The sequence below is a fragment of the Corvus moneduloides genome, chromosome 8 (genome assembly GCF_009650955.1).
Source record: "Corvus moneduloides isolate bCorMon1 chromosome 8, bCorMon1.pri, whole genome shotgun sequence".
Classification (NCBI taxonomy): domain Eukaryota; kingdom Metazoa; phylum Chordata; class Aves; order Passeriformes; family Corvidae; genus Corvus; species Corvus moneduloides.
This window is the reverse complement of record NC_045483.1, coordinates 7621512-7645722: the sequence shown is the minus strand read 5'-3', so window position 1 is coordinate 7645722 and position 24211 is coordinate 7621512. Positions and strand designations below refer to the sequence as shown.

At 36.1% G+C, this 24211-nt stretch overlaps 1 protein-coding gene across 5 annotated transcripts in view; it reads left to right on the top strand.

The window, feature by feature from the left end:
• Positions 1 to 24211, top strand: part of ATRNL1 (attractin like 1) — a 442356-nt gene that overhangs the window by 65879 nt on the left and 352266 nt on the right. For all 5 annotated transcript variants that reach the window (XR_004241537.1, XM_032116252.1, XM_032116251.1 and 2 more), the window contains exons 8-12: positions 1811 to 2066; positions 8020 to 8203; positions 12157 to 12311; positions 21247 to 21331; positions 22953 to 23161. Coding sequence is in view for 4 of the 5 variants with exons in the window: in XM_032116252.1 (XP_031972143.1) it covers positions 1811 to 2066; positions 8020 to 8203; positions 12157 to 12311; positions 21247 to 21331; positions 22953 to 23161 (889 nt within the window). In the remaining variant the exon portion in view is untranslated. The remainder of the gene's footprint in view (positions 1 to 1810; positions 2067 to 8019; positions 8204 to 12156; positions 12312 to 21246; positions 21332 to 22952; positions 23162 to 24211) is intronic.

The window sequence follows — 24211 nt, the reverse complement described above, 5'->3', positions numbered from 1 at the left end:
TTCTACTAATCACCTGGATTTGCCATGCCTGCCCATTCATAGAGAGTCAAGAGTTTGTCTTTCTTGATGTGTATAATGACAATGATAATAACCTGAAATTTACATTTCTCTGTAGATCCATCAGCTCCTTGTACAGTGTCTGAAACTTCTGCGTGATTGATGCAGAAACTTCTTAGGTAGTTTCCTTATCTTCCAGCCTCTTTTTCTGAGCATTTCATGCCAAGTCAAACTTTGCCAAATCTGCTAAATCTGCGGTTCCCTTTTTTTTTTTTTTCTTTTTTTAATTTAAACCTCGTAAGGCTGAGTTTAGGGTGATTGAAGCCCCAGAATATTCCATTGCAGAGTGCAGAAGACAACTGCCAACTGTGCAGCATGCAAATGGGATGCAGAGTGTATGGGGTGGTTATGTCCCAGCAAAGACTGAGTATCAATCTCAGAACCAGAGGAAGTTTTTTCCACTCAGTATAAACTGTCCTTGAGCAAGTCTTTGAAGCCAACAATCTGGAATTTGTTCTGTGACTTTGCATACCTTGGCTTGCAAATCCAGATGAAGCGAAATTCAGTAGGATTTGCTTTCAGTCAATATTTAAGTAAATCACTCATTACTTATCAGAACAGATGGCACTGCTGTTTGAGGTGTGTGGTTCATGATGACTGGAATATCTGTTTTGCATTCCCTAAAAAGAACTCTACTCCCTTCGGGACTTGATGTTAGTAAATGTGCTCGAGAGGAGCCAGCCACATCCTGGGCTGCATCAAAAGCAGCACGACCAGCAGGCTGAGGGAGGTGATTCTGCCCCTTTGCTCTGCTCTCATGAGCCCTGTGTCGAGCTCTGGGACACCCAGCATAAGAAGCACTATTGGAACAAGTCCTGAGGAGGGGCGACTGAGGTGATCAGATGTCTGAAGCACCTTTCCAAGAGGACAGGCTGGAGGAGTTGGGGTTGTTCAGCCTGGAGAACAAAAGGCTCTGGGGATACCTTATAGCACCTTCCTGTACCTTAAGGGGCTACAAGAGGGCTGGAGGGTGTTTTACAAGGGCATGGAGTGGCAGGACAAGGGGAAATGGCTTCAAACTGTGTGAGGGCAGGTTTGGTTTAGGTACTGGTAAGAAGTTCTTCAGTGTGAGGGTGATGAGGCCCTGACACAGGCTGCCCCTTCCCTGGAAGTGTCCACGGCCAGGTTGGGCGGGGCTTGGAGCAACTTGGAATTAGTGGAAGGTGTCCCTGCCCAGGGTGGTGGGGGTGGAGCAAGATGATCTTTAAGGCACCTTCCAATCCAGATCATTCTATGAACATTGTCCTTTTTTTTTTTCGTTCTGGTGAATTTTCTCAGAACTTAAATTACTTTGCTAGTAGGAGAGAATGTGCTCTTGTGCACGTGCTGAATGAAATCCCTGTAGACTGTGTGTGTGGAAAATCACATTTTAATTCTGTGAACTGTTCCTTAATAAAACAATATAATATCCTTTCTGTTTAGCTTTTTTAGAACAGAATGCTGAAGTATGGATTAGAAGAGCCATGTAATTAAAGGTTTCTGGTTGAAATAATCTCTTTGAGATTCATTTTGGTGTCATTTTCATGGCTAGGTTTATTTTTCAGAGAAATAGACTCCTTATCATTGTTGGTTTAGTTTAAGTATCATTGTCTGGGATTAGTATCTGATATTGAGCTGGTTAATGTAAGATTAAATGTGAAGATTTAAATCAGACTGCTCAGTTATGAAATATTGCTCAGCAGAGGAGTATGCAGTTCAGATGTTATCTTTCTGTAATCCGTTATTTGCTTTCTCCTCTCTCCCATTTTTACAGGAAGACATCTACATGTATGGAGGCAAAATTGAAACAAGTAATGGCAATGTCACTGATGAACTGTGGGTTTTCAACATACCCAGTCAAACATGGAGTACCAGAATTCCTGCAGTACTTGTCCATGGCCAGCAATATGCTGTGGAAGGTCATTCAGCACACATAGTAGAGCTGGACAGCAGAGATGTGGTTATGATTGTAATTTTTGGATATTCTTCTATATATGGTTACACAAGCATTGTGCAAGAATACTACATCAGTAAGTCCCTTTCAAATCATTTTTATCATGTACTGATACAAAAAGTGCTGTTTTTTTTTAAAGTGACTATCACTCCTATTTTCAGAATGAAAAATACGTGTTTTCCAAAACAAATAAAGCCTCACCTTTTTTCTTCCAATTATGTACATCAGATTTCTTGTTAAGCAATAGCATCTCATGTCTTTGGAGCATCATGACTTTTTCCATTGTGTACAGGGTTGTGGTAGCCTATATGGGACAAAAATTGAAACCAGGAATTCCACACTGTGGTACTTGTGATGAAACTTTTTTTTTTTTAACACAGACTTCTTGTTTTTACCACAGAGTAGAAGAGCAAAACCAACAATAATTTAGTTATTCTAAAAGTTCTTTAATATTGGTGTATTATTTTCATTCTGTTGTGTTCTTTTTAAAAGTAATAACTCAGTTCATCATTACATATTGGGTTCTCTCTAAAAAATATACATGTTGTTGTTAGAGGTAGTAATTGAAAATAAACTCTGATTTTCTGTAAATAACCTACTATGTCTGTCTAGGTTTCCCCTTGTGAACAGCAGGCTGTTCCTAGGGGTGATTTTAAATGCTAAAGTTAAATAAACCAAGAGAAATCTTTTTATCACATGCATGGTACATCTAAGATACTATTTCAATGGAATAATATTGAAAATCTGCATCTGATAAATTCTTAGGAATATTTATATGCCTACTAATTAAAATTATAGTCTTCTACTTTTTAAAATTCCGTTTTTACGTTGAGTTTATCTGAGTCTCTCAGTTATTTATGCAATTGCAGAAGGCATAATACAAAATTTCGAAGTAATACCTACATGTTAAAGGATAATAATTGTTTTTAATTGTTCCAGTTAAAATTTTTTTCATGTATGTATATTTATATAAACACTGTTTAAGCAGATTTATAGGTTGGGGAAATCCCTTCAGAACTCAGATGGTTCTTATGCTCTCTGGCATTATCTCTGATGGCAGTGTCAAAATTATATAACAATGTTGAAAGTGAATGTCAATAAGAGGAAGAGCACCATGATGTGCTTTATCCACACTGAAAAATTCCAATTTAACAGCATGAAAACTACTACAAAACTCTGGTCTGAGAAAGATGTTTCACAACAGTATTCTAAGATTTGTTAACTATTAAAGGCCACATTTTGGAAAAATTTAATTTCAGAAAGTTGTTTCCTTTCTGACCTACCAGAGATGATTTTTTTTTTTTTCTGTGAAGAAAACAATATGTTGCTCTAGCTTCTGCATGCTCATTCAGTGTAATGTCTGTTGGAACTTTAAATTATTTGCTTCTTCTGTTTGAACTTTAAATTATTTGCTTCTTTACATGCTGCTAATTTAGTATGGAGTAGAAGTACCAATTTTATTCTCACCTATTATTGTTGTTAGTTTAATTAGGAAGAAGGGAACATGATTTGTAGTGTAAAATTTTCTGCCTGGCCGATTTTATTGATGGCCTTACGGTTGAAATGGACAGCTTGTTCTTATTTTAATTTTATTTTTAATGTTACAGCTACGTTTGTGAAGGATTAATAAAAGAGAGTATAGCTAAGCATATATAACACAAACAAACAAAGAAAAAACCCCAAACCTTTCCTACCATAAGCTTGATAAGCTTGGAGTAAGAGAAAGCACTTAATCTGTCAGTTATGTGTCAATTATTCTCAAATTTTAATGTCTCCTTTTTGAGATTATATTTTTATCATATTCTAGTGAGAAATTTAGTTTATTAGAGAAAACGTGCTTCACTTGCATCAAATATGAAGGAAACTTGTAACAATATTGGGTATTACCTTTGACTTCAGCGAGTCTCCTCATCTGATGAAGGATTGATTATTGGGGCTTGCAGTGCTTTGCAGAACATCGTGTACCTGAACCATTGCTGCCACAGGGAATTCTCATGTTTTATTTCACCTCATTGCATCTCCCTCCTTTCCCTCCCCTCTAAGTTAAATGAATGTTGTGGTAAATTTTCCTGAATTCTGTGTTGACTATGGCATTTATCTACAGTTTTGCAGCTGTAGGAACATATTTTTAACCATAAAATTCCAGCTGGTGGTTTGAATTAAGAATGGCTATTTTTTGGGAGGACTTTAGCAGCTCAGAATCCAAACTTAAAAGACATAGGAAGTGAGAAGTATTCCTGTGAACTCATCTGAATAGGAAAGGAAATTTCTTAAACATAAGGGCTTCTGATGTTATAGAAAGAAAAATAAGAGTCCAGTTTTCTCTTTCTCTGCTTGCTTTAAAAACATATTACTTTAAAGCAGCACAATTTGAAATATTATTGTTTCTACATGTTGTCAGTAATGGCTTTTAGTCCTAATGAAGGCTATTTTTCAAGCATTTACCACATGCCTACTGAAAGAAAGAGACATAGAGGCAGTTTATCCTTTGGTTCATATGGACTGACATCTCTAGGATCCAGTTCTTTGATGAACCTGATCCATGGAGTTCTGGTGCTAAAGCCTACTTTAGTTGCTGTGACCATGATTTCCATGGGGTCTGGGTTAAGAAAAATCTGAAGAGGTTTTAAATACTGGTGGAATCCATACCTTTTCATGTAGGTATGTAGTTCTTGTAATAAAACATGTCAATCAAAGGTATACCTGATCTGAAAATGTCTCTGGCATAGTTGGATTAGGGAAGAAAGTAATTTCCATCAAAATAAATTCTGGAATAATTGGACAGGGTTTGCAGGCAGATTTTCACCATGCAAAGTCATGTGAATTTATTTCTTCTCCAAAGGTGGTTGGTGCAGGAACAAAAGAGCTTCCTATTGTCCTTTCTTGCTGTGCCCAGACTTACGACTTCTGAGGAACCAGTAAATCCTCATATGGGAATTATGTGAATGATTTTACTAACTTGAACCATAAAGCTTTTCTGGGTTACTCCCCAGGGAAATTTATTTCCCTTTAGGTTAGCAATACCTCATAAACCTTCTAAGAATCTCAATGTGAGTCTCAAGGTGAATATAGTAATGGTGTTTTGTTTTAGCCGAGGTTTATAAAGGCTCCTTATATATTAAGAAACTTGTGAATAAGTCTTCTGTGATTTCATTTTATTTCTTTACAAGACAGCTTTCTTTGGATTAACAGGATATCACTGTTTTTTAGATTGATTTTTTTTTCTGGCTTTAGAAGTGGGTTATAGATTGCTTTTGATTAAAAGTATTTCTTTGAAATAATGTAAAAAGAAATGGCCCCATGATGTAACATGCCTCCTCTTTTTTGTTAAAGTTAGCATAATCTTCCTGGCTGCTTAAAAAAATTTGAAGTTTGTCACTGGGATGAAATGAAGATGGCACACCAAGGTGCTTCTTAGACAATTTATTCTCTTTACCTGATCTGTCTGAAGGTTGTATTGTGATAAGGACAGATCAGGTATCTTCCTTATTTTTACACTGTGTACCAGACTTGAAATTAAAATCTGGAAAAAAAAAAAAAATCCTCCTATTTCCTTATTTCTGGCTTGTTCATGAAGCTCTTTCTGCATTTGACTTTATAAGCTGTTGAGAATGCAATTTCACATGACTAATTTGGTCAATCAAATATTTCTTACGATATAATGATAGAAAGAGGGGGATCTCTGTGTACGAGAAGGGTTATGTAAACACCTCCAATAAAAATTGCATTTTTGTTGAAAAAAAAGATAGGTGAAGATTCATATCAATAAGGTGCTTCAAAAAGTCAGATCATGTGAATACTAATGTCTTTAAATATAGACAGGATTGTATTTTTGTCTGAATGATGCAATATTCAAGATGCAGAAGCGTGAATGATATCAAAACTGTATGTATGCATTTCAGTATTTGAAATTCAGGCAACTCAGCTAAGTTTTAGAATGGGAAACAGAAGGAGCAACTGTAAAACTGCTTTTGACTTTTATTTCAGAAAGATGTTACTGGACCTCTTTTCTCAAATTTAGGTAGTTATTCATAGGACATGTTTATTTTTTAATTCAAGAAGGAACAGGTTTTCATATTTCTGCCCAAGTCATGTAAGTGATGCAATATGCAATGTTACTCTGACAGTGTTCTAAATGCTTCACAGAATCATAGACCCATTTAGGTTGGAAAAGACCTCAGGATCATCAGATACGACCATTGCTACATAAATCATAATACTCCATAAATGCTACATGAACCAGTCAGATATAAATGCAAAATATTCTATTATGCATATTATCAACAGCATTGTGTCAATTTATGTGGAGAAATAGTTCTTTTTCCCTGAAAAAGCATATATGCCAATCTCTAGGACTGATCATTAGATAAATAAATGAAGATACTGTTGGGAATAGAAAGGTGTATCAGCAGGCTGACTCCTCACCAGCCCTCTTACATAAATTTTGTCAAGTAAATCTATTTATTATCAAAGCAATATGTATGTAATGTGCAGTATTATCAATACAAATTTGATATTTGTGTTCAGAATTGCACTTCTTAATAGCTTGATAATATCCAACATGGGGATTGAAATTAAATTCTACTTACATTACACTACACATAAATAATGTAAATATTCTGTGTCAGCTATAAATAGTGTGTTACACAAATACCAGCATTCATACACACAAAAGCATCACAGTTCTTCCTCAGAATCTATACTTTATAACTTGCCATAAACACTTGTTACTGAAAAAAAATGTAATTTATAGAGGCAGTGCCTGGAAACTGTTTAATGGAAGTATGATAGTAAAAGTAATAACTGAAAATCATGAGCCTCTTCATGAGAATCTGGAGGAAAAAGAGTTAATCTAAGCTACCTAGATAATAGCAGATAAAAATTGGAATGGAATTTAACTTTCAGAAGAAGCAGGGTGTATGGTGTTGTGTGCTAGCCTTGGATAAATAACTTTATTATGGCAGCCAATTGAGGTTAAGAATTGGGAGACTGCTCCATTTTGAGTGTCTTTGTCCAGACTCTCTGTTCTTCTGACATAATCTCCCAGAGGCTGGAAGGGAATTACTTCTGTTTCGCATTTGTAGAACTGACTCCCAATCATCACAGGCTCTTCTGTATATATAGGCTGCCTTGAGCAGGAAATACCTCCTGGCTTGCTCTTTTTGTGACTTACATCATCATCTGGGAAGATGAAGGGGGGAAAAAAGGCATTTTGGGGCTACAGGCAGCAAGAACTTACTTAACAGCTGTCTTTTTTTTTGCTATGGTAAAATATTTTCCAGTTGTGTTCTCTCCTTCAGTCATAATAGCTATTGTGGCTGGTTTTGTTTGGTGTCTCTTTGCGGTTACTAATCATGTGATGTAAAATGTGGACTTAAACCCCAATTTAATGAGCTGCTATCAAATTACTCTTTTGTGAGTGTTCAGCAACTGAATGGGTATATTTGCAGTTAAACAACTAAGAAACAGTAGTTGGAAATGGATTTTAGCTCAATAATTTTACGGTTACTCCCAAAGTGCCTGCCCATATCCATGCACACTTTGAGCTACCTTGTGTTGCGTGATTCTCCCAACTCACTGCAGTTCAGTCTCTGCCAGGCTCCTCCAGGCTCCCCAGGACTGAGCACAGGTGTTCCTAATGAAACTGAAGGAGCTGCAGCACTGAATTCTCATCAGCCGTCTCTGGCAGGAATTAATCATAACTCCTAATTTCATACTTTCAAAATCTTTGGGCTTTTTTTTTTTGTTTGTTTAGTGTGAGTGCTGAAGTCGCGTGAGAGAGGATGAGATACTGCCTGGCAGCTGTAACAATGATGTATTTGTGATTTAATTAAGAAGAGAAGATAATAGTCTGACAACATTATCTAATTGCAGATATTTTGATACATTGATATAAAACTACTTCTTAAAACAAATCCCAATAGTTATTGCTGTATTTGGAATTACAGTGGAAATTATTTTATATACTTAAAACTCCTGGTACTGTGAATTAGCCTTAAAATTATGTTTTTTTTAAATGTCTCTTCAAGGGTCTAACTCTTGGCTTGTACCAGAAACAAAAGGAGCAATTGTTCAAGGTGGATATGGCCATACCAGTGTCTACGACGAACTGACAAAATCTATTTATGTCCATGGTGGATACAAAGCATTGCCTGGCAATAAATATGGATTGGTGGATGATCTTTACAGATATGAAGTTAATACTCGGACATGGTAAGTTGGGTTTACAATGTAGGAAACCAAGTTACAGGTTACTGAAGAAAATGGAAGTGTAGAGTAAGGTTGTAGCGAAGTCATGCAGGTACCTCCAAATCCTTTGCATGTTGCAGAACAACATGTTCTCTGCAACAAAATGGAAGAATTGTGGTGAGGGTCTAGACTTGAGTCAGTGGATTAGTGGAGCTATACATTGAAAGGATGGCAGGGAGGAAGCTTTGTGCGTGTTCTACAAATTAGGAAAAGGTTCTCCTTTCCAGACACAACCACTGTGCAGAAATAGCACACGTGTACTGTTTCCTCATGGTATGAATATACTGCTGGTGTACATTTAAGCAACTGTTATTTAAATAACTGGGAAACCCTAAGAGCTGTGGAAGGTTATTTTTCACAAAACTATCAGAAATAAGAGAGAAAACCTCTGGTATTATGTAGGAATCCTTAGTTATGAATGCTCTTGGTGTTTCTATTTCTATCAGTTCTTGTTCCTCAAGTTTCTTGTAACTTTTGAAGGCTACTTGTATGTTATGACTAGAAAGTGACTGTGAATGTTTTTTCTTACCTTAGAGATGATTTGAGATCAAGAACTATTTCTTGGGACATTTTATTCTTGTGATTTGATATTTGTGTCGAGTACTAATGGCTTCACTTTAAGCACCCAAAACTTGCTCTCAGGTGTTGGAAACATGGGTTTGATTTCTCTGAGACTTTTAATACCATTAATTCATGGCATTTGGAAACATTAATACAAGAATCTTTTGTTCCTTTTAGTGTATTTTTAAGTTCCTGGAATTTTAATCCTTTCTTATTGTATTTTATTTTTGGAACAAAGTGATATTTTTTCCTTTGATGATCTGTTCAACAATAAAATAATAATAATTGTTGGAATATTTTTATGCATTTTTCATATAAAAACTAATAAAGAATGCTTTGGTCTACTCTATACTAATGTAGCATTCTCTGCAGCCTGTAGAGAACTCAAGTCTTTGTTTTGTGAGATTTACCCTGGGAGTGAATTTTACTATGGGACTGAAAAACGGGATCAGGGGAAGGAGTAATGACATGTAGTAATACAATCTTTAATCTTTGTCTAGTGTATCTGTGACACCTTATGGTTAGCATTCAAAGCACTCAATGAGGTAACAGCCTGAATGTGCCACTGGATAGGTGTGGTAGGAGGAAGAGTTGGAACTTTGATGGCTCTCTCATGCCCATGTCTGCCATTTGCTGGTCCTCACTGTTTTTCTCTGGCACTCATTCCATTTCTGTGGCTGATCTGGCGGAGGCTCATAGGCTTCACTAAGTTGTGATATACAAATCTGATTACCTGTTCAACTCAGTGGCATGTAGGTTTTCATTTCTTAATATCAGTTAAACCACCTTTATGTTTCCTGGAATGTGAGGGGGCAATATTTTAATTCCTAGTGTGGACTGTATTCCTAATACACGATGGGGAATTACAGGGTTGGCAATACCTGCATTGCTTTGCATTACTGCCCTGCTGCTGCAGCTGGGGCACAATGTGGAGCTGGGCTTGATAATGTCCCGAAGCAGTGGAAGCACCTGCTGGCTCCTGGGTATTTCTGTTACCATTACAGAGTCGTGCTGCTGTGTGCAGCGCTTGGCATCGGCATAGTTAACACAGACTAATGTTTGCAGATACACGAATATGGGCATAAATAATGAATTCAGCATGCTGAGACTCTCACAGAATTTGCATGGGGTTGATATGTGCTGGAGAGTTCTCTAGATTGCCCTCATTAGTGATGCTAATGAATAGTGAAAATCATGGCCAAGTTAACAAACTTCCAGTTCTGCTGAATCTTGAGGAAAAGTTGCTGTTACTGCAAGGGATGAAACTCAGCATACAATATGCAAAGATTATAGGGAAAACCCCCCCCCCCCACACTATGGTAGGGACCAGGAGTGGGGAACACAGTTGGGTCACAAGTAGAAAAGTGAATAGCTCAAAAAAGAGAACTTGTGGAGATTTTTATATCCGCTGTGGAGAGGAGAGTCCTTAGTTTTTCCCAGAACAGTGTATGTCTCTTTAGGTCTTTAGTGATCAACACAACTATTTGTAGACAGCTGCAAGGTAGGATAATCAAGGCAGAGCCTGGTGTATACCAATTAGTGTAAATTAGGCAGTAGGGGCTCTAGAAAACTGGAGAAGCAAAAGACAGAAAGGTATCTATAGTCTGAATGGACACAGATAACATGTTCTTGGGATATTATCATTCTTTCAAGTCATAGCAGCATAATTCCTCCACTGCCAATTGAAAATAACTTAAAAATAATGTCTTGTTCTCTTTCAATTTAATTCCTGATTTTCTGTGTTGCTAGCTGATGAGTTGAACCCAAATATCACATTCATCTGGGGGTACCATAACTATCCTGTATCAAGCCAAACTCTGGTTAGAAAACCACACTTACATGGTTCTCTGTTTTCAAAGTATGTTAATCAGAAATACACAAGAGAAAAGCAAGTCACTTAATAGGACAAAAAAAAAAAAAAGGGGTCAAAAGCAGAAGCACGTGTGTGGGTATGCAAGTGGATTGAAGGAATTGTCACATTTTTAAGCAGTAAAAAAGCTCATTTATTTTCATTTAGTCTTTGATATTTCTTTTGATGTTACTTTCTAGGGCTAGGGGGAATTTATTTAAATAATAATATGAGGATTTAGGTCTATGCCTTCTTTTCTACTTGTTTAAACATGCAATCTTATCACTTAAAAATATCTCATTTATTGATTGTTTTATGTCATTATATAAGAAAAATGAGATGTGCTTTAAACCCTCTCCCTCAAACATGATGATGATGATGTAAAAATACGGAACAAATATTATGAGAGTGATTCAAGAGACCCAGTATTATTCAATCAGAAGGAAAGATTGTTGAGTCAGTTTGTTACAGGAAACAAATGACAAACAGTTTAATTGTAGATGTGAGCAGCGTGTAGTAACGTAAATGAAAATGAGAGTCTAAACTTGTAAACTTAGATTACGGAGACAATGAAAGGTTATTAGGGGAATGTAAGTGGTATTTTGTACTGGTGATCTAATCAGCTCTTCACAAACACGTCTACAGCTGGTCTGCTTAACTAATTCATCTGGCAAAACCCACAAATGGTTACTCTCTTCCTTGGTAAGATTTATGTGCTGGGATTGAATCAAGTTTGTATTCTGTTCTTTCTACTGGCCCCACATCTGCCACTTTCAAACTGTGGCATTGATAGCTCTTGGCTACTGTTGGGCTGTGCTATTGCTCTCGCGCAAAGCAGACCACACACACAGAGGCTAAAGTGAATAAAGAGAGATATCAAAGGCTCAATGTGCAAGGACAGTTTTTTTTCCTCAGCACTGAAGTTCTCTATGGTTGAGTTTACCAGTCTGAATAAGTTTATGAAGCAGTGCAAGTGCTTTTATCATACCTAGAATGACTTCTACCATTTATTTTCCAGGTCTGAGTGTTCAATTAATTAGGAAAAAAAAAAAAAAAAAAATACTCCCTTTGCAATATGTAGGATGGTCTAAAGATTATTGTGGCCTTCTAAAGAATTTTTTATTGCACTGCTTGAGCAAAAACCCAACGTGGCTAAGGATATATAAGAATATGAATTAATACTATGAATGAGTTTTCATCCAGTTTTGACTACAATTTACTATATCAGTAATCATTTCTGAAAAATGTAAACATGTTAGAAAGTTATTTCAGATATATTATTTGGCAAACTTTTTTTAAATTAGAAGTGTGATATTTTAAACAAATGATAAATGTATATTTGTTGTACCATGAGAAAATGGATAATCCTAGAAACAATCTGATTAAATTTCATTGTATTTACTGAGTAATAGCTATAGTTTACTCTTTTCCTTGCTTTGTGTTGCTTTCATCTAGAAATTCTTTTTTCACATGTTAATATGTATTAATTTGTCCTTATGTTTTGTAGGACTATTTTGAAAGAGAGTGGCTTTGCAAGATACCTTCATTCAGCTGTCCTGATCAATGGAGCTATGCTCATTTTTGGTGGAAACACTCATAATGATACTTCCCTGAGCAATGGTGCGAAGTGTTTCTCTGCTGACTTTCTTGCATATGATATAGGTATGTCTTGTACTGTATTTTTCTCATTTGAGTTTTAAATACCACAATTTTGCTTTCTTAAGTCCAGCTGATGAGATTCTTTAAAGTTTTGATCCCAAACACCTTCAAGTGATTTATAAATTTTACAGATTTTTGTTCCACTTTGTCGAAAGATTTTGGTTTGTGGGACAAGGCATAGCAGCATTCGTGCCATTCTCAAGGCCCTGGATATTTTTATAGTATTTTGGCAACACACTTTTAAGAAAGAAAGACTCAAAAAAGGCTCTGCATGGCAAGTGGTATTAAGGTTGAGTGAAGCATGAGGAGCCTTGAGGAGATGATAAAAGGATATGGTGTATTTAATTTCTCGAGAGTGTGGCTCAGAGCAGAAAAGATTGTTGTTTGTAAATATATGATAAGAATACAGTTTGGAGGAAAACTGTTTGATAAGACAAGACTAGATGGGTGTCAGCTTTCATTCTGTGGAGTGGTTCCAACCCTTTGAGCTGTACACTTATGGAAAAGCCTCCCTATAGGATTGTGGAGGCTATAAATATGAGAGAATTTAGTGAGTCCATAATCTGTTTCCTATCTTGTGCCACTGCTGTTCTTACCATAAATAGTTTTTCCTATCCCTGATGTTCATGTCCATATTTTATGCATAGGCTTTAAATATAAGCATAAGCTCATATTTGGGCTTTAAATATAATCATACAGCTCACATTGGGGCCAAAAAGCACAGACACTTGTCCTGGGAGCCAAAAAATGGGAAATGTGTCAGAGCAGCCTGGGAAATGGACTCATGCATGATGCTGGTGAGAATAGCCTGTGGATATTGCCTGGATCTATTTTTGGCAAGTGTTTATCAGCTGCCTGCAGTGGTAGAGGAGGCTGAGACATGATCCTTCTTTGAGGACTAGTTAATGGCTGTTTATGGCATTCATTGTAGATATCAATGTTTTTGCTTTAATACAGAAATAATGGCTAAATTGAGTACATGGAACGTATATGAGTTATTTCCTGCCAGTTTTAATAGGTGTGTAGGTAACCTTGGCAAAACAGTTGAATTTTTCTACTGTATCCCTGTATTGCACATTCCACAGCTTCTTATAAGCATCAGATGGTGTGAACTATTGATTTTGTTCTCACTTCAGTTTGCATGTGGATTTAATTTTTAATGAAACAGAGCTCCTTTCTCATTTTGGAGCATAATATTATTTATTTATTAGTCTACATTTATTTGTAGAATGTGCATTTAGAGATCAATAGTGTGAGTCCTAAGATCTGAGTAAGTGTAACTTTCTGCCTTTCGCACACCAGTAGTTTTTTATCTTCTGTCATGAAAATATTTTATGCTGGTTTTTTTTCTTAAGCAGAACAATACTTTTGTTTGTCTACTTGGTTATAATGTTTAATATAGTATTAGTATTCTCTTGCAAGTCACATTCTCCATGTGTTATCAAACTGATGAAGTAAAAAAGAAGTGGATGTAGTAGTTACTCTTTGGACGTAGCAATTAATCTTAAAAAATGAAACATATGAAGATTGATTTGATTCCAGTTTAGTCTTCCGTAATATTCATTTCACCAACTTAGAAACAAATATCACAGTAAACATTAGATAAAGGCATATTTTTCAGAAAACTTGAAATATTTTACAAAGAATTAAATAATTATGCAATGGGTATATTTCAGAATCTTATTTACTTTGTATCAGGAGTTTTTGAATAATGCTTGGAAGAAAAAAATATATGATGCTATCAGCATCACATTTCCTAGATACCTTGCAAGTGATGGAGTGTTATGCCTTGTCTTGTAAAAAATGGGTGCTGTCTGGAAACCAGCTGAATCCTGGAGATAGAGCCTATGCTATTTATGTTCAAGTTCGGCTAGAGAGTACTTTTGATTATCTCTCTTATTATATGTGACACAGTCCTCTGGATAGATTGCTTCAGCTTTTTATTAGCCATGAAAATGCTGTTTCTCATATTAATGTAGAATAACTGTTCATGTGGCTTCATCTTGGTTAAGCTTAGCTTTCTACAAGGTTGGTTTCTAATGCAGTTTGGTAATCCACACTCCTCCTCTAGTCCAGGGATAGAGATACATATCTCCAGAGAGGAATTAATTTTACCAAGCTTAGGACAGAGTTACCTTTTTCACCCCTGGCTTTTCTGATCAGTCATTGCTCTCTAAGTCCTGAGCTTAGTCTATAGCAAGTTTTAGATATTTAAATGTGTCATGAGCCAAGAGCACAATTCAATAATTTTAAATACTTACTGCATATTTGTTAAAGCTGAAGACACAGAGATGGGGAGAGGTTATAAAAATTGCTATGGTGCCACAATTTTCATAATTTAATATTACTTGATGTATTTACTTACGTAGCAGTAAATACATGATGAGAAGACTGCTGCATTAAAAGAAAGAGCTTTAGAAATCTGGCCTTGGTATACTTTTGTCCTCTGATATTTTACCACCAGGTTGCCCCTGGGTTGCTCTGGCAGCTCCTTAAAGATCCACAAAGGGTCATTCTTGTAGAGGTCGGGTATTTTCTAACCTGTGCTGTTACTGCTTCATTAATCTGAAAGAGGAACCTTGGCAATGGGGACAGTCTTGAATGCTGTGGTTGACCTGCAATTTTCTAACTGATGTTGGTTATAGCTTTTCTTTATGAGGGCCCCCATGTGCTTAAAACTTACATTAATATTCCAATCAGATCTTTGAAAAGTAATTTAGATTATGAGTATTCACGTGCAAAATTTGCAGATAAAAATAGATTAATTAGACACACAGAATCAGAGTTTAAAACAGGTTCTAACTACTGAGACCAGTATTAAAATATAACTAAATAAAAGCTTTTTTAAAGAGTAAGGATACTTATTTTAGTTTCTGGCCAAATGGTGCACTTAGTAAATATACCTCTGCATACCTAAGTTCCTTAAATTTCAGTTTAGGAAGTATTCAGTCGCTGTCCTTTTGTTCCCCCTTTGCCAGTTACCAAGGTGTCTGGATACCCTAGATATGTAAGAGAATTACTGACAGGGCATGTCTATAAAAGCCAAAACCTGAAATCCTGGGAATGTGGCAGCTGTTTCTGTGCTCTCTCCTAGTGGTGGTTGGAGTTCTGCACTGTTTGGATCTGTGGGGGATGTGCAATAACCCATATGTTTACACTAATAATATACTCCACAATATTTCTTCTGTTACTGTCTGGACTTCAGTTTATTATTATGGACTAAATAGTATGCAAATTCAATTCCTTATGAAAGACAATATTGCTAGTGAAATATTATGTTTCTTCTAGGGTATTCCTACAAAGCTTAAAAACATTCTCCTTTTTGGAAAAAAATTTCAAAATTATCTCATGAGATTGACTTTAGTTCCACTTGCAATCAAACGTATTTCTTGTATTTTGTAATAAAATGAATTGTTCATTCATGAGTTGTGTGCTTGTAAAATAAGTTGTTTCACCTCTAGTCTTTGCTGTCAACAAAATGAACAAGTTTAAATATCTGTAAATTTTTTTCCAATATGAACACATCTTTTTTTGCAGTTCTCCCTCTTTCTGGAGTTAAAAATGGATTATTGATGTGCCATCACAAAGAAAACATAAAGCAGTGCCTGTGAAAGATTTAAGTTTTATGCGTTTCTGAGCACTTAAGTTATAAATGTAGTTTTGGTGTAGTCTGCAACAGCAATTATCTCCATATTGCTGTGCTATTAGAAGAGCAAAGCCATAATAATATAATGCACTAATTGCTTCATTTAATAGCAAAGCTTAAGGTTGTTGATTTCTTTATATTACTTGGGGAGTCACTGTTATGTGTATAGACTGTGTTGTAGATGTTGGTTCTATAGTTTAAATTTGATTCATGCTGTTTTGAACATACTTGCCATTGTGTTTTCCTGAGAGTAAGGAGATTTTTATTATCTGATTAAAGAAAAATATTTATGCAGTGTGGAAAGACTCAGAAAATAAGTTTTCTGCTAGTACATAACTTTCATGTTGTTTTAGTTGTTTATGTTCAGTGTTTAGTAGTCCAGAGTCATAAATGAGAACCAGACAGAAGTATAATGATGTCCATATGCTGTGAACCAAAGAAAAATGAACTCAGTAATTATTAGAAATGTGTGAAGAGAAAATAGAAGCATAAGCTGGCTTTGGATTCTGTGTAGTACATAAGGCTGCATTGCAGTGTTGCAGTGTGGTTGAGCAGAATAAATACAATGGCATGTCAAATCTATTTAAATAGTTTAAAATTTAGAAATTATTTGTTAAATGTAAGCATAAAGTAGATGGTTTCATATACCTTCTCTTGAAACAAAGCTCCAAATGCAGTAAGAGGTTGTCACCAAATCAGGCTGCCAGTGCCAAAATACGAATGTGATCCTGCAGCTGAAGTATGGAACATTGGTTGCCCCTTTTTTGGCGGCTGTCCTAATAACTTTTGCTTCCTATTTTTAACAATACTATTTTTTTCTATTATTTTTTTTTCCTCTGTTCAGTCACATTTTGGTAAACCTAATCTTAGTTAATTTTTTAAATCAAATCTGTGTTCAAGTATTTTGCTGATACGACAATGTTGATTAGAAAATATTTGGTTGGTTTGTTTTGGTTTGTTTTTTTCTGTAAAATCATACCAGGAAACCTTTCCATAGTGTATGAATACTGTTGCAGCATTGAGAACTTTCCCATGACATGTCCTGGTCATCTCTGATATCAGTAATGCAGTGTTGCCAGTAGGTTGTAGATGAGATGTGTTGAGGCCTGACCTGTTGGAGTGTGGGCTCTGGAGAGCAATACTCTGTGCAAAGTTCAAGTGGGGATTTTCTCTGCCAGCATCAGCTGGATTGGTTCAAATCCAGTGCATTTCTGTGGTGTTTCACCACAGAAATGTGTGTCACTGTCAATTCACTGTAAGAGCCTCTTGTCTATCATCTGGTAACCATTTAAGCTATACCAGGGAGGAGGATGAACCTTTTTCTTTTAATGTTATAATGTGGTACAGCTTGCTCTTAAAGCTGAAGCCTTAGTAATAGAAAGAAAAAACCCTTTATTTCTTGTACTTTTCAGTGACTAAAAATCCTGCTAATCAGTTTGGAATGAATAGTATTATTTTTTCATCTGCTTAGTAATTGGTTCTATTAAAAGCAGAATTTGCTTCCATGTGCTACGTGCTGTACCTGGTTACAGATACAACAAATACAATTAATACTATATCTTCCACTTGCTATCTGTATAATGCCTTGAGGGGATAACATTTTATGGAGGAAAGTATTTTATTTACTGCACAGAGCTTACCATCATTATTAGACTTAATGTAATAAACACAACACACAGAATGCTGTAATGATAAATCATGTTGTAAATCATATTGCATTTGCCTTTTGTCATTTTTTTCTTGGAACAGTACAGTGAAATCTGGAAATTCGGATACTTAGAGGTGTTCAGAAGAAGTTTGAAGATGGTGGGCAGGGATGAATTCTATTTGATTCTTTACTGAAAAATACCAGGAATCATTTGCCTAACTATCTGTATGTTGTATTAATCAACTGTACAGAGAACCTCACATCAGGAATTAGAAGCTGAGCAAAAGTATTATTCTTGCACAGTTCTGTGTTCAGTAGTCATTGAGAAGACTAGGAGGAGATAAGAGGGGAGGCAATTTTAATAAGCTACCCTCCCTCTTTTTTATTGTACTCTATTGAAAAGACCTGCCAGTTTGAAAAATACCATCAGTAAGAAAGGAATTATTATATCTTCAGCCCTCAGGGGTTCCTCATCTGAAAACGAGCCTTTATTATGGTTTTATGGTTTTTCTTTGGTGTTAAATCCCACTATTTCTGAAATAAATTTCTGAGTACAGGAAAGACTATATATTTATGTTCATAATGTATATGTTTGTAAAAATAAAATTAATGTCAACACTTCCCAAGATCAGATGAAAATTTAGTGTGAGTTTCTTAAATTGTTTCCTTTTACTGTCGAAGGCACACGAGCTCACATGTGCCGTGTCTGTTAATGTGCAGTGACTTAGCAGCAAGAACTTGATTTTAAAGTATAACAGTAAGATTTTGCTGGTCAATTGTAGTGTTAAAATGCTTGCTTCTTACAGCTTTTAAAATGGAAGCATTTTCTTGAATTAAAATTAATGATTGGACCGTTGATCCCTTATTTCCAATAAATAGTATTGCGCTTGGTCTGAGTTTCTTTCATAAGTCAAACACCCTGGAGGTGTCAAATGCCAGTGTTATGGATGGATATGGGTAATGCACAACTTCTATATTTAACACTACTCCCAACTTCATCAGAAACTTATGATCATAAGTAGGTAGTTCATGTCCTAGTGCTGTGATCTCTTTTGTTAAAACTGTTTCAGGAACATCTCTCTGGCATTTTCATACTTTCACCACTCTATTTAAGTAGAGAAAACAAGAAAAGAACAATTGTGAAAGATGAAGTGTATTAATAATTCCATAGTGTTATGATAATATAATGTTAACAATGATGGTGAAAGAAAGTAGCAGTTGAGAAAGAAGTAAGAATTTTGGGATGTGTTGCTCCCATAAGACAGTGAATTAAACTTGCTGTATTTTCTTCAAGCTGCTAAATCCATTCCGAGCCCACCACCTGATGTCAAAATTATTGCTGTTGGAACCATCTGCATTACTCCAGTAATAATGTGCTTTTAGTTTCTGTTTCCAGTTTATAAAGAGGTGTAATTGGTTTATTTAGCACGGCCAGAGTCTCTCACTGGGTCTCTTTATGGGCTCAGGCTGTGGTTCAGTGGAAGCCCGAGTTGATTTAGCGGCACTGCTGCCGTAGCTGTGCTGCCCTGTCCCCTCCTGTGTGCCGAGTCCATCCTCATGTGACCTTGCACTGAGGTGTTCCAGCGTGGTTTGCTAACAGGATGCTGACTGCACCAGGTGCTTCTGTCAATAGTTTTCTGCTGGGAATAATTTTCTGCACTGGAAGTGCCAGAACGGCAGCACTAGTGAAGTTGAACTGTTCTGACAGTGGGAGTGACACCAGCCTGGGAGAGAGTTTGTTCCTCCAGGATTTCCTGGTATTTGTTTCCGTTTTTTTGAGCTGAGGAGCGAGGTGTTATAATATGAATATGGAGAGATGCCTCTACCCAAGTTAAGGTTCAAACAAGACCATATGCCCAACCAATAGCACGGATTTTATTTAACAGTAAATGTGAGGGAAGGAGAGATTGAAAGAAGCAGGGGAAGGACAGGGAGAGAAACAAGAGTGAAAGAGAGAGACAGATCTTTGTTTCCCCCAGTTTGCCACAGTGGGAATTTTTGTCTGGATGCATCTCCCAGGACATGCTGGCCAGACTTTGCCAGGCCCAGAGCCAGCACCATTCTGTGCTTATCTTCAGGGCAAAGTCCTTCTGTCATCTTAACAGTGTTTGAGGCAATTGTGATCTTTAAGTCTCTTACAAGAGGGAAGATGATTTTTTGGGATTTGGGGTTTTTTAAAATAATGTTTTATTTTTTATTTATTTTTTGAAATATGTGGTCTGATGGTGATATTTCTTTATTTTTTAACATATCCATAACTTGCATAAATTATCTCAAATTTTAATATTAAGTAGGTTTACCTTCTTTAGATGTGACTGTCATTGGAATCTTACAGGTAAATGAATTCAGCACTTTTATGTAAAGTCTCTCTTGCATTAAGGCTCTGGAAACAGGTTTCAGATGTGTTCCCAGCAGTCTTGCTGTCTGCCAGCAATCTTTTCTAATTGTTGATCTCTTTAGGACACTTCTGCTTCCTTGTGTTACTAGCTCTGACTCTGCAGCTTCTACCGGCAGTACTCTGTCCACTTCTCAGTATTATGGAGAGTGTGCTGAGCAAATAGGTCTTTTTCTTTTCTGTCTTAGTGTCCAAACTGATAGCTTTGCCTCTGGCTTAAAATAAGTTGTCTCTATATATAAAAAAAGCCATGCTTTTATTTGGAATAAATTGAAGAGGCCTCTTTCCCTTCAACTCCTTTTCAGCTTTGCATGTAATCCTTATCTTTGTGTGTATGGGAGATTTTATTTTTTAAATGAGAAAACTTTCATTTTTTTCATTTCATGTTAGGGTTACAATTTTCCTGAAAGTTTGCCCTACCTCTCTCCAAAACCTGTTATGATGACAAATTCTGGGAATGTTTTGCTTGCTCTGTAGAAAAGTACTTTCCCTACTCCACTTTATAGGGGTTTCCTTGAAGTCTCAATCTGTAGATGCTCCCTGTTTCTGTTACTGTGGGATTTGAATATTTGAAGCCAGTAAAGTGTAAGTAGGAAATAATGAAGAAAGGACTAATTGTTCTAAAGAACTAAAACCCTAGTCAGGAAAGAAAAATGAAACCACACCAAAACCACATTTGTGTACAGCAGTTCTAAAAGAAACATGCTCTAGTAATTAATTTGACATGGAGATACTGATACAACATTTCTCTCAAATATGTGGAAAGTAATAAGTAGCATACTTAAATCAAGATACCAAAAGTAAGACAATAATGAGATGGGTTGCACAGCTGGAGGAGTGATAGTTTCTCTTAAAACACTTAAGAACTAAGTTTGCTGCCATAGATATTCCATGAAATACTTACAAATTGAAACCCTTCAGCTAATTTGAGAGCATGTAAACATTAGGGCAATATTACTGATCCCTTGATAACAGAGATGGCAGTGCTTGTTGCTGTGGGTGTTGAAATTGGCTGTGAAGGCAGACAACTGTATGTGTAATGAGGTGACTCTTCTATGAATGTCCTGTAGTCTTGATAAATGTCAGGATAGATCAGTGTTGCTGACAGGTTATTGGAGCGTGTACTCACAAATGCATCTAAAAGGAGTAACCTGTTGATTTATCCTTGAGCAGTTAAAATATAGTTCACATGGATTTTGCTGAAAACTTTTCAAATTATTTGATACATGCTTGGTTTTTTGTCTTTCAGCTTGTGACGAATGGAAGATTTTACCAAAACCTAATCTGCATCGAGATGTCAACAGATTTGGTCACACTGCTGTTGTCAGTAATGGGTAAATGAACTGTCTCTTAAATTTTCCTTGCCCTTTTTCTGAAGGAAAAAACTGTAACAGAAATCACACTTAAGTAAAGTATGGTTCAATACCATAGAACTGATGTCATTTATTGAAAGGAAAAGTAGTGCTCATCAGGTAATCAGTGCAGCTAATTCCCAATCTGCCAGGCTGTGGGATCTATTCAGTGACATTTTAGGTTCCAGTGTACTGAGGTGTTTTCTCAGTATTGAGAGCTACACTGAATTTGATATTTGGTACCAAATATAACCCTCACTTAGGTATGATGGGAGAAATCTTCTTCTCTTTGCAGCATGCTATAATTCTTTGTTCTTCTACAATCATAAAATAACCATGTAACTACAATTTGCTATGAAAAGGGAAGATTTTGATGATACTGATATGGTTATCATCTTTAACTACTGGCAGGACGAAAAGCCTGCCAGCAACTAGATCATATTAAGTTGCAAAAGTTGTAGAAAACAATAGTCAGGTTTAAAGAAACGTGTATTATTTGCTTGTCTCAGCTTTCCTTTTGCTGGTTGCCAGCTGTGTTAGTATCTGAAGCTGCAGTACTATAGATCACTGTACCTCTTCTGCATTATTCATCGCACTAATATACTCAGTACTTAAGTATTTGTAGGCAACTTATGGATCCTCTATATAAGGATCTTGTATAGGTCGGAAATGAGTTAATGGGTAATGCTACAAATAGGAGTGTGACTGCTTTTAACAAAAATAGCACTAAATTGTAAGTATGTACACAGAGCACTTGACATTAATCAATGAACAGATTTATTTATTAAGGCAAAATTGCTTGCAATTAGTGAATTCAGCAACTGATATTTTTCATTATGATTCATGTGTTTTATGACATCTAAGCCATGTCTGATACTTTGAGAACTGTCACTTTCTATGAATTACATTCAAAATACCTCTTTTTTTTTTTTTTTTAAGAACTTAGTGGCATTTTTGGTGGGGTTTTTGGTACCAAAGAAGTGCAATACAAGATACCTGCCAGATTCTTGCTGTTGGTAACTCTGTGATTAATTCTGTTTTAAGAGTACATCATACAACAGATATAGAGGTTTTCTATTACTGTCTTTTACCCGAGGCTGTTTTTAGTTTTAAATGAGAAGGGTGAGGACTCAGGTCTAGTCTTTTGGTTCCTGTGTCAGCAGCTACTGCATCGTAAATGTTACCAAAAAGAAATATCCATCTTACCAATTGTTGCTGCCTGTCTTGAAAAGAATGTTCTTGTTTTCTACAGGCCAGTATTTCATGCTCTGTTCTCAATATCTAACTGCAAAAATGAGCAGTCTTCCAAAGCTCTTAATTCTTCTTTCCAAACATTTGGGATATGCCACTCCATAATACATACTGCATAGGGAGCTTCCCGCAATTTTTTGTTACTCTAAACTTCCATGGAGAAGTAAATTGGAAAAGTAATCAATAAAGGAACCACTGATAGAGTCTTTAGTAGAGAAAGAATAAGTTTTTTTTTTTTTTAATAATACTATGTGAGTTTTTAATTGTATAATTAATCAATTGTAATTAATGATAAGAAATCAACAAAACGTGTCTACAATAACAGTTAAATTTCCTTGCTTTTTCCTAATAGGTCCATGTATATATTTGGGGGTTTTTCGAGTGTTCTATTGAATGACATCCTTGTGTACAAGCCTCCCAACTGTGAAGCATTCAGAGATGAGGAGCTGTGCAAAAATGCCCGTCCAGGAATAAGGTGTCTGTGGAACAAGAAACATTGTGAATCTTGGGAATCTGGACATGCTAATAACATCCTTAGAGCAAAATGTCCCAAGAAAACAGGTAAGTGAATTCTAGTCTGTTCATGTCATGTTTGCAGTGCAATGTAGGAGATGAGGGCAGGCAAGCCCCCAAATGATTCCCAAGGAAGTAACCAGGACATAGTGACTGTAATGTTAAGACTGTTCCTCTCTGAGTATATCCAGTGCCAGAGATTTATAGACTGTTTTTTATAAAATTGTTCAGTTGTGGAATCCTTTTGTATTTTACACGCAGGGAAGTAGATGCAAAAGAGCGCGAGTTTAGGTGCTAAGGGAAGAGCAGAACAGCAGTCAGAGCACAAATGGGCACTGCAAGTGATACCCTGGTGTTATGGGCATATGGCGCTCTCATACCTGTATGTACCAATAAGAGAGGAAAGCATCACTGCTTCAAGTAGATTACCTATGAAACAGGAACATTTGTACAGAAGAATATAGTACAGGCACAGCTGGGAAAAAACCTCAGGCAAACAAGCCCTTTGCAGTGTGTCAGATGGATTCAAGTTTGTCATATGAATTTCTCTGTGGCATTGTGATGGCTGTATTGTTTGAAACAGCAATTTACTGTTATGAATAACTGTTCCAACCTATTCCTAAACATTTTGGCTTGTCACAAACAAATTGCTTGTGAAAGTGTTGTTCTTATATGTCACATGAACAGAATATTTATCCCTGCTGCACGCACCTACTGTTTTTTTCTGTGCATCTTTCCTTTCAGCACAGTGTAAAATTACTTTCCAAGTTTTAGCTGTGTGCTGTGTGTACAAACTGCCATACAATTAAACTGCCAGTCTATGTTTAATGTTCATTGAAAAGTTACTAGCACTGCTATTAATCAACACTTCAAGATACTTTCTTTTCCTGATAGCTTTTACTTGTTTTTGGACTGGCTATAAAGTTGCAAACTCAGAAAAAAAAGGTACATGATATAACAAAAACACTATCCAGGTACAGTTTTCTGGAAAATGGCTTTTGTACAGTTTCAGAACTTTTAGAGATACACAGTCTAGAAAGTTTTATCTATATATAAAAAGAAAAAATCCTGTGGCATTAAATTCAAAAGTAATACAGA